General features: G+C 36.4%; 2 protein-coding genes across 2 annotated transcripts in view; one reads left to right on the top strand and one right to left on the bottom strand.

Moving 5' to 3' along the window:
• The window catches only part of med19a (mediator complex subunit 19a), an 8,391-nt gene extending 7,538 nt beyond the window's left edge, over window positions 1–853 (bottom strand). Inside the window, exons 1-3 of the mRNA XM_016243508.1 lie at window positions 629–853; window positions 471–596; window positions 254–376 (exon numbers count right to left, since the gene is read on the bottom strand). Coding sequence (XP_016098994.1) covers window positions 254–376; window positions 471–596; window positions 629–722 — 343 coding nt within the window. The 5' untranslated portion in view covers window positions 723–853. The remainder of the gene's footprint in view (window positions 1–253; window positions 377–470; window positions 597–628) is intronic.
• A 2,239-nt stretch (window positions 854–3,092) lies between these two features.
• Window positions 3,093–7,464, top strand: tmx2a (thioredoxin-related transmembrane protein 2a). The gene is made up of 8 exons (XM_016243506.1): window positions 3,093–3,536; window positions 4,773–4,833; window positions 4,974–5,087; window positions 5,188–5,264; window positions 5,953–6,059; window positions 6,123–6,188; window positions 6,278–6,407; window positions 7,061–7,464. Exons 1-8 carry the CDS (start codon window positions 3,348–3,350, stop codon window positions 7,235–7,237), a joined length of 921 nt encoding a protein of 306 aa, XP_016098992.1. The 5' UTR covers window positions 3,093–3,347; the 3' UTR covers window positions 7,238–7,464.
• Window positions 7,465–11,022: the final 3,558 nt, after the last annotated feature.

The following is an 11,022-nucleotide window of genomic DNA, read 5'->3' as shown; positions in this document are numbered from 1 at the left end:
TATATATATATATATATATATATATATATATATATATATATATAACAAAAATGTTGTTTATATATAAAATATTAATATTTCTATATAATAAATTATATTTCTATATATATATATATGCTTGTAAATATTTTTTAAATACATACATGTATGTTTGTGTATTTATATATATATGCATACATAATGTACACACACATATATATATATATATATTATGTAAACACAAACAGCTCTAGCACACTCGTATTAACCTCACCTGGTAACTCTGGTAAGAAGTTGCTCAGCTTCTCCTTCACTTTCTTGCCGCAGAACTTATTAAACGCGTGCTCCAGACTGTAGTGCGTGATGAGGTTCGTGTTCCCCGTCAGGTCGCTTCCGACTGAGACAAAACAAACACAAAAGCGCATCTAGATTTAGTATTACAAGTCACACACACGCTGTACTGTATCCTTAAGCACCACGGACGTATTTACCGGGCAGTTCTCGAAGTAAATAGAAAGGTTCGTTCATAGCACCGGGTTTTCGCAGCGTAGGCCCCTCATCCCCGAGCTGTCCTGGAATCTGAGCCGCCACCGGCGCTTGGTTTGGCGGCATCGGCGGCTGGGGTTTCCCGGGGGCGAACCCCCAAGCTGCGGAGGTTTCCCGGGGCCGAACCCCAAAGCTGCTGGCCCCGTGGCTGGCTGAGAGTCATTTTGTCCGAACAAAGTTGAAAATATTTCCGTCATAACTTCTGAAACGAAATCATGCGCATACAATATAAAAAGTACACACAAAAATCCGTGTGTTCAAGCGTCTCGAGCTGCAGGGTTGCCAGGTTTTCACAACTAAACCCGCCCGATCGCGTTCCAGTGTGGGAGGGTAAAATACACGGTTTTGGTAGGGCTCCCCTGACTACATCTGCATCCCAGGGCTAAATGTCACAGAACAAAGTCACCTCCATCTTGGATACCCTGCAGGGGGTAAGCAGATAAACATCACATTTTCATTTTGGGATGAACTATCCCTTTAAAGCATAGACTGTAAAAAAACAGGGTTAAAGTAGCCCAATTTCGAGAGAAACCCTTGGACCTGGCAACCCTGGTCTGCTACACCACATTATCAACATTACCGTAATGACACGATGATAAGCGCACTCTACTTGATAATGCAGGGATTGTCAACACCCTCTAGTGATTCACAGCACACCTCCAATTATTTCTAATAAATTGTTATATTTAACTAGTTTTACTATTAAAATGCCAAATCTGTCATATGCTTGTACTCTGGATTAAAACCAGGAACTTGACATGCATACACTGAAATGTCACTTGGCTTTTTGAACAAAAACCTTATTTTACAGCCAGTTTCTGTTAATGCACAGGCTACAATTTAATAAGCTTGAATTTCTTTAATTTTATTAGTGTATTTATTTGCCATGGTGAATATTGTTTCCACCAATATATTAAATATAATAATAAAACCGTTAACACTTTAATCAATAATACAATGAAAAAACCGCAAGATTACGAAGGCTTCATATAATGCAGGAGATACCATATTTATATATTTAGAAACTTAACTGTAGTTACTAAGATACTTTTAGAAATTCTAGTTGCCATGGAGATTTTTCATTTATTTATTTCTTCCATTGTGATTTTTTTCCCCCATTTATTAATTCTTTATAGAGAGACAATGAAACAACACTGTGCATACGTGCATAAGACGTTTAATGAAAAAAGTACACATTAATGAAAATCAAAATAAACCTTGCAGATGCAGAATAAAATTATATTCAGGCTTCACTCTGGGATTAAAGTTCCGTCGCTACGACGGATTTCCGTCAGTTCATAAAGACTTGCTTCATTCCTGAATGAATCAGCCGTTCGAACGAATCAATTGAATGAATGATTCAGTGATAAAATCAGTGACTTGCCGCCACCTGCTGGCGGATTTAGTTTAATTTTTAGCTTAGAATTCAAGTTATTTGAATCATATCTCTGTATTCAAAATTGTATATTAAAAACATTAATCTCATCATGAATTTAATTGCACTCATGTCACCTCTGAGCCTCATTAAACGTCTGAAAATGTACCTAGAAGCCACTTTTGTGTTCTTCTGTGCCGCCTCTGTAGTACAAATAAATTTATTAATACTAATTTCATATGATTGGTAACTTATTTGTCTTATAAGTTCAGAGGCGGCACAGAAGAACACAAAAGAGGCTTGTAGGTACATTTTCAGACGTTTAATTTTGTTGCTAAATTTAGCAACTTTTCAGACTACCCTAGCAACGTTTTCTTCCAAAAGCACCTATAGCAACAAATTTAGCTATTTCAAAATTTAATTTGGCTACTTTCAGAAACTTTTGATAAGTGGCTCAAACAATAAAAAGGCACATTTTTCATCTACATTTCACAAAAAGAGGAAACCAAAGATGCCTAGCAGTACACGCATCACGTGAATTAAGTTACTGCTATTTGCAATTGTTCAATTTGATAATAATAATTTAACAATTGTTCATTTATGATACACCTTGTTAGTAGCTTGTACCTGTGATTGTTGATCAGTTAGTACACTGCAAGAAACATATCTAGAAAAATGTCAAAGTTACAAGTAGTTTTCCAGGACATTATCCGTTGTACCCCAGAAAACACAAAATACAATGCGTAATTTAAATTGCAGGTAAAAACCTGTGATTTATTCTCTTAGAGTGTAGCTCACTGACTACTAATACACTGCTTAAAACTATAATTGTTCAGAATGTGTAGTTTTACAAGTTTACTAGCCAATGAAAAAAAACGTGCAATCGTTCAAAAACGTGTAAGTGTTCAATAATTCAATGTTGCATATAAAAATGGTTATTTATATTTTAACATTATATAATGCATTTATATTATTTTACGAACAAATCTAAATTGGCATAAAAAAAAAAAATTTTTTTAATGTAGCGACACAATTGTGCGTCGTGATTATGTAATGACGTCATCACGCAATGACATCACAACGTCATTTAGCAACAAATCGACCTTCCTTTAGCAACTTCCCCTGAAAATGAGTTGGCAACACTGGCAGCGTTTTGGAAGCGCCCCTCACTATCAGCTGTTATTACCTGAACTAAAGTCTGCAGCTGGCTAGCCGGCTCTTCTCTGACTCCTCCATCGCGCTGTAGATGTTTACAAAAGTCCCAGCCGAGCACAAAGTACGCACCACACTACGGCAAGCGAGCAGCCGCCAGTTTCAAATCGTTTCCTCGAAACGCATTTCTATGGCCTGAGGGTTCACGTTACCACTCTCAGCTGTCAGTGATCTATTTCTGCTCTCTCCTCGCTTTACTTCAGCACATGCATGAGTCTGTCATACGTCTGCAGCAATGAGTTTAATTAGAGGACTGGTTTCCACTTTATACTGTCTTCCAAAGGTTTATAAATGGTTTTATCGGCCCTATTACTTGCTGTCACTGCTGATGACCGTGGCGTTCCCCATCGTGCGCAGCTGTCCTGGCCTGTGCGAGTATTTACCGTCTCAGAGAGAGGACAGCAACTCCTGCGCGTTTGACTGGGTCTGTGCTGCTGCTCACTTTCTAAGCTGACATGATAGTTTACTGTTGCTTTATTGTAACACTTTGCACTTGCATGCATTCTGTGTGTACTGTCTCTTTAACACTTGCATGCATTCTGTGTGTACTGTCTATTTAACACATGCATGCATTCTGTGTGTACTGTCTCTTTAACACATGCATGCATTCTGTGTGTACTGTCTATTTAACACTTGCATGCATTCTGTGTGTACTGTCTCTTTAACACATGCATGCATTCTGTGTGTACTGTCTCTTTAACACTTGCATGCATTCTGTGTGTACTGTCTCTTTAACACTTGCATGCATTCTGTGTGTACTGTCTCTTTAACACTTGCATGCATTCTGTGTGTACTGTCTCTTTAACACTTGCATGCATTCTGTGTGTACTGTCTATTTAACACTTGCATGCATTCTGTGTGTACTGTCTATTTAACACAGTATCTAAGTGTATTTTATACAATAGTGTCATAGTTATATAACTTACATATGCATGTAAGAACAGTGCATTTGATTTTATGTATGCATTTGTTTAATTAAAAATACAGTAAAAATTGTGAAATGTTATTGCGATTTAAAACAGCTGTGAATATGTTAAAATGTAATTTATTGCTCTGTATTTTCAGTATCATTACTGCAGTCTTCAGTGTCACGTGATCTTCAGAAATCATACTAATATGCTGATTTGCTGCTTAGTTATTATTGATGCTCGATTAATACCGGTTCTTAATGTGAAAAAGAGCCTTTGCTTCTTAATATTTGTGTGATGCATTTTTTTTTTCCAGGATTCTTTGATGAGTAAAAAGTTAGTTGATTTTTTGTAATATTATAAATCTCACTTTTTTCAAACGTTTGATCAATTTAATGAATAAAAGTACTAATTTCTTCTTTTTTTTTTACCCCAGACCTTCGAATGGTACGTGTATCACGATTTCTTTTTTCAGCATTGATAATAATCAGAGATGTTTCTTGAGCAAATCAGCATATTAGAATGATTTCTGAAGATCACGTGACACTGAAGACTGGAGAAAAATACAGCTTTGATCACAGAAATAAATTAGAGTTTAACAGATATTCACATAGAAAACAGCTGTTTTAAATTGTAATAATATTTTGCAATATTACTGTTTTTACTGTGTATATATATATGTATATATGCAATTATATATTTTCTACTGTGTTTATATATTTGAATAACACGTGTAATTGCTCTGTGTGTAGAGGGAGGTGGAGATTTTAATGTTTCTCAGTGCTATTGTCATGATGAAGAACCGCAGAGCCAGTACGTTTACATGCATTAAATGTGATTACATTGATCAGATTACACACACAATCACACAAGATATTCGTGAATAATATCTGTATTGATGCATGGTGCTTTCTTTAACTGAGGAGTGATCTCTCGCTCTCTCTCTCTCTCAGTAACACTGGAGCAGCACATAGGGAATATATTTCTCTTCAGTAAGGTGGCGAATGTGGTGCTGTTTTTTCGAGTGGATCTGAGACTCGGCCTTCTCTACCTCATGCTGTGTGTGGGTAAATAAATGATGGGAAGCGTGAAAACATGATTGCAAAAAATAATCAAGAGCAAAAACTGTGATTCTGAACTGCGAACTACCGTGCCTTCTCTATACAGTGTTCCTTATCACATGTAAGCCACCAATCTACATGGGCCCCGAGTTCATCAAATACTTCAGTGACTCAACTATAGATGTGAGTAAAGCATTAAAGGAATAGTTCACACCCTCAGGTCAGCCAAGATTAGGATGAGTTTGTTTCTTCATCAGGTTTGGAGGAATGTAGCATTGCATCACTGTCTCAGCAACGGATGCTCTGCAGTGAATGGGTGCCGTCAGAATGAGAGCTGATAAAAACAATGTATTTTTGTCAGAAGCAATGGTTTAAAGTTAAAAAGTGATGGATTTGTTTCAGCTTTTGTCTTCTCTAGATGTTGACTGGAGTGCTGTGGATTATTGTGATGTTTTTATCAGACTCTCATTCTGACGGCACCCATTCACTTCAGAGCATCCGATGCTGAGACACTGATGCAATGCTACATTTCTACAAGAAACAAACTCATCTCGGATGAGCTGAGGATGAGTACATTTTCATGTTTATTTTGGGTGAACTGTTCCTTTAAGATGTTTTCATTCCTTTCCAATTTAACAATTTCTTAAAGACCATGTAATTTGTTATCATTTTTGTCCATTCCAAATTTTTCAAAAATGGTTTATTCTTATAGCATATTATATATTAATAGAAAAGTCATCATCCAAATCTTACATCTTACTCTATAATATACAAAAATTAAATATTGTCTTATTATGTCAGGAACTGAGACCTTTATCCTCTTATCTTATCCTAAACTAATCATTGTGCATGTTTTTCTGCGTATTGTCAGGAAGAGCTGCGGAGGGACGGTCGTGTGACATGGATTGTTGAGTTTTATGCCAACTGGTCTCCAGAGTGTCAGACATTTGCTCCTATTTTTGCTGACCTGTCACTCAAGTAAGTCACACACACTTGCACTCTCGCACGTCTTCACGAGGTTAATGACTCTATGTTCTCTAGGTATGACTGCTTAGGCCTCAAATTTGGAAAAGTGGACATTGGACAATATGCAGCAGCTGCCGAGAGGTGAGTCTATTTGCCTAGTGTCTTCCTTTTAGCACTTGCCTTACTAGTTGCTTTTAACTTTGCAGTCCTATGCTCTCATCTCATTACAGGTATAAGGTAAACCCCTCGCCGCTCTGCAAGCAGCTGCCTTCTCTGTTGCTCCTGCAAGGCGGTCGAGAACTCATGCGCCGCCCGCTAGTGGACATGAAGGGACGAGCCGTTGGGTGGAACTGCACTGAGGTAAAGCGCTTCAGAAGTCTGACACTCTTGAGAAAGATGCAGCAAGGGATTACATGTAATCTGGATTATGTAATCAGGGGCCAGTTGCATAAACTTAGCCTCTATATTAAAGGGGTCATATGATGCTGCTAAAAAGAACATTATTTTGTGTATTTGGTGTAATGAAATGTGTTTATGTGGTTTAAAGTTTAAAAAACACATTATTTTCCACATACTGTACATTATTGTTTCTCCTCTATGCCCCGCCTTTCTGAAACACGTTGATTTTTACAAAGCTCATCGGTCTGAAAAGCGAGGTGTGCTGTGATTGGCCAGCTATCCAGTGCGTTGTGATTGGCTGAATACCTCAAGCGTGTGACGGAAATGTTACGCCCCTCACCATACTGTGATGCCATGTCCGGCCGAGCGACAAGACAAAAACATTAAAACTCATTATAAACGAGGCATTTGTTGCATCCAGTGGAGACATAATTACTGATTATAATGACTTATACTGTCTTTTTATGTGTTACATTGCATCGCGTAAACATAAAACCATGTCTGCATTTGTGATCGGAGAAATGACAAACAACAAGCACTACTCTAGACTGAGTTTACCTAACAAAGCAATTCGCTATTCCTCTCACTTCAACATGCATTTGTGTGTTTTACAGGAAAATATAATTCGAGAGTTCAACCTAAATGAGATGTTCCAGAGATGTAAGAAATTTAGCAAAGGAGAGAAGCCCGAGGAACCGAAGACACTCCTGCAGGAGGCTCCTGAAGAAGAGCAGCCACATGAGGATGAGGATGAGGAGGAGGAGGAACCAGAGAGCAAGAAAGACAAATAAGACACAGAACGGAAAGGAATTCAGCATTTATGACTATCCTGAACCCACACTGAATTGTGCAACACATCATCTACACAAATGCCTCGCATGTGGAAACTTTTTCTCTTAACTTTAATCTTTTATTTTACTTTACAGGAAACTTTTTTTTGTCAGCTGTGTTTGCTTTCATATTCTGGCCGCTGGCTTTTCATAATAAATGCATTCAGTGCGTCTTAAAGTTTAATAATTTTAAATCGGAGAAATGACAAACAACAAGCACTACTCTAGACTGAGTTTACCTAACAAAGCAATTCGCTATTCCTCTCACTTCAACATGCATTTGTGTGTTTTACAGGAAAATATAATTCGAGAGTTCAACCTAAATGAGATGTTCCAGAGATGTAAGAAATTTAGCAAAGGAGAGAAGCCCGAGGAACCGAAGACACTCCTGCAGGAGGCTCCTGAAGAAGAGCAGCCACATGAGGATGAGGAGGAGGAGGAGGAGGAACCAGAGAGCAAGAAAGACAAATAAGACACAGAACGGAAAGGAATTCAGCATTTATGACTATCCTGAACCCACACCGAATTGTGCAACACATCATCTACACAAATGCCTCGCATGTGGAAACTTTTTCTCTTAACTTTAATCTTTCATTTTACTTTACAGGAAACTTTTTTTTGTCAGCTGTGTTTGCTTTCATATTCTGGCCGCTGGCTTTTCATAATAAATGCATTCAGTGCGTCTTAACAGTTTAATAATTTTACAGCATGTGTGTCAGCAATAGGGGTGTGCAATACTGAAAAAATCTATTTAAATTTTTTTTTGATTTTTTCCCCCCAAAAACTAAAACCGCCAGTAGGTGGCAGCAGCAAGTCCCTTAATGAGTGATTCGTTGAATCATCCATTCAAACAATTTGTTCAAAGTTCATTTACAAGTAGGGGTGTGGTGTGAAATATATCATCTGCGATAATATCGTAATTGTTGTTTTAACGATGTGCGATTTGACATTATCGAGTATTTTGCAAAAACCATTCAAAACACCCCTACAGAGCGCACGCGTACATTACGTGAAGTCTAGACTAGTGAGCATTTAGAGTGCGTTCTTTCACCGCATGATTCAGTCTATTACAATGCATTTACAATGATCCCAAATTCAAGACATGATGGCAGAAAATTTATATATTTATACCATTTCATATAGCTAATAATCAATTTCACACGAAGAGTGCCGTTTTTCTCCAAATATTACCATGATTACAAATGTGATATTGATTTTTTTTTACAACAGTTCAATAAACAAGAAGTTAATTAAGAGACTTACGTTTTAGACACCATATTGCCCGTTTTCGACAACAAAAATAATTCCAAACGCAGCCACAGCGCTTGTTTTGCGTCTGTGCGTTTCGTTCCTGAATGAATCACTCGTTTAAATGATTCGGATCAATCGCAATGACTCACTTCTTAACAGTGACTTGCTGCCACCTACTGGCAGTTTTAATTTCAATGTATCTTTTATTATTTAAATATCAGTATTCAACGTTTTATGTTTAATATATCAAAATGTTATTTATGCATTTGTAATTGCAGGTTAAATGCTTTTATGTCTTGCATTAAACAGTGTGTAAACACATCTAAATGCCACTTCAGATGCAGCTTCTGTGTTGATTTAATTTGCTCGGTAACAGCCCAAATGTCTTATTACTCTAATTCACTGATTAAATGTGAGAATTTCACTCAAAAGATAATGCACGCTTTTAGAAAAAATGGCTTTATAAAGGTAAAAATGTCCATAAAATGTAAAAATCAGTTTAAACTTATTGGAAAAGATTAATTTCTCTCAGTATGAACTGACCAGCACACAGAATATGAAGAATATTAAAAGCTTTAGGAGTCAGCTGTCTTCGGCAGTGCTTAAGGTACCAGCACAATAACACACTCAGCAAAACATCGTCTAATTATCATTATTGATAAAATCCCATAAAATATTGAGATATTCTTTTTTTTGTCAATATCGCACACCGCTATTTACAAGTAAAGAAACTGGCTGTTTTTATGAACGGCTCATTGAATCACTGACTAAAATGATTCGTTGAAAACAGATTCATTCAGAAATAAAGACGCACAGATGTTCTGCTCCGGCTTTGATTGATAGAAAAAGACACAATATTATGTGTCAAATGTAGCTCACTCGATATGATCTTATTATTTTTTGAATTGTTATAGAATTTTAATATCACATTTGCAATCACACGCGCTAATATTCAGGAAAACACCACTCTTGCTTGTGTGTTATTACATAACTATATCATATCTTATAAATATACAAACAAAAACCCATACGGGGATATATTTTGCTTTCATAACTTGAATTATAGGGTGATTTTAACTGCATTCTAATAGGCTTCATCACGCAGTGAATGCTTTTGGACTGGTTTTTGTTTGTTTTTTGCAAAGTGAGTGACACACTCCATAATATCAGTCAATTTCACACGAAGAGTGCCGTTTTTCTCCAAATATTACCATGATTACAAATGTGATATTGATTTTTTTTTACAACAGTTCAATAAACAAGAAGTTAATTAAGAGACTTACGTTTTAGACACCATATTGCCCGTTTTCGACAACAAAAATAATTCCAAACGCAGCCACAGCGCTTGTTTTGCGTCTGTGCGTTTCGTTCCTGAATGAATCACTCGTTTAAATGATTCGGATCAATCGCAATGACTCACTTCTTAACAGTGACTTGCTGCCACCTACTGGCAGTTTTAATTTCAATGTATCTTTTATTATTTAAATATCAGTATTCAACGTTTTATGTTTAATATATCAAAATGTTATTTATGCATTTGTAATTGCAGGTTAAATGCTTTTATGTCTTGCATTAAACAGTGTGTAAACACATCTAAATGCCACTTCAGATGCAGCTTCTGTGTTGATTTAATTTGCTCGGTAACAGCCCAAATGTCTTATTACTCTAATTCACTGATTAAATGTGAGAATTTCACTCAAAAGATAATGCACGCTTTTAGAAAAAATGGCTTTATAAAGGTAAAAATGTCCATAAAATGTAAAAATCAGTTTAAACTTATTGGAAAAGATTAATTTCTCTCAGTATGAACTGACCAGCACACAGAATATGAAGAATATTAAAAGCTTTAGGAGTCAGCTGTCTTCGGCAGTGCTTAAGGTACCAGCACAATAACACACTCAGCAAAACATCGTCTAATTATCATTATTGATAAAATCCCATAAAATATTGAGATATTCTTTTTTTTGTCAATATCGCACACCGCTATTTACAAGTAAAGAAACTGGCTGTTTTTATGAACGGCTCATTGAATCACTGACTAAAATGATTCGTTGAAAACAGATTCATTCAGAAATAAAGACGCACAGATGTTCTGCTCCGGCTTTGATTGATAGAAAAAGACACAATATTATGTGTCAAATGTAGCTCACTCGATATGATCTTATTATTTTTTGAATTGTTATAGAATTTTAATATCACATTTGCAATCACACGCGCTAATATTCAGGAAAACACCACTCTTGCTTGTGTGTTATTACATAACTATATCATATCTTATAAATATACAAACAAAAACCCATACGGGGATATATTTTGCTTTCATAACTTGAATTATAGGGTGATTTTAACTGCATTCTAATAGGCTTCATCACGCAGTGAATGCTTTTGGACTGGTTTTTGTTTGTTTTTTGCAAAGTGAGTGACACACTCCATAATATCAGCTCACATACTGTTAAAACAATTACGGTATTATCATAGATATTGCACACCCCTAG

The sequence above is a fragment of the Sinocyclocheilus grahami genome, unplaced genomic scaffold (assembly GCF_001515645.1).
Source record: "Sinocyclocheilus grahami isolate Dianchi unplaced genomic scaffold, SAMN03320097.WGS_v1.1 scaffold692.1, whole genome shotgun sequence".
NCBI lineage: Eukaryota > Metazoa > Chordata > Actinopteri > Cypriniformes > Cyprinidae > Sinocyclocheilus > Sinocyclocheilus grahami.
This window is presented reverse-complemented; position numbering and strand designations above follow the sequence as displayed.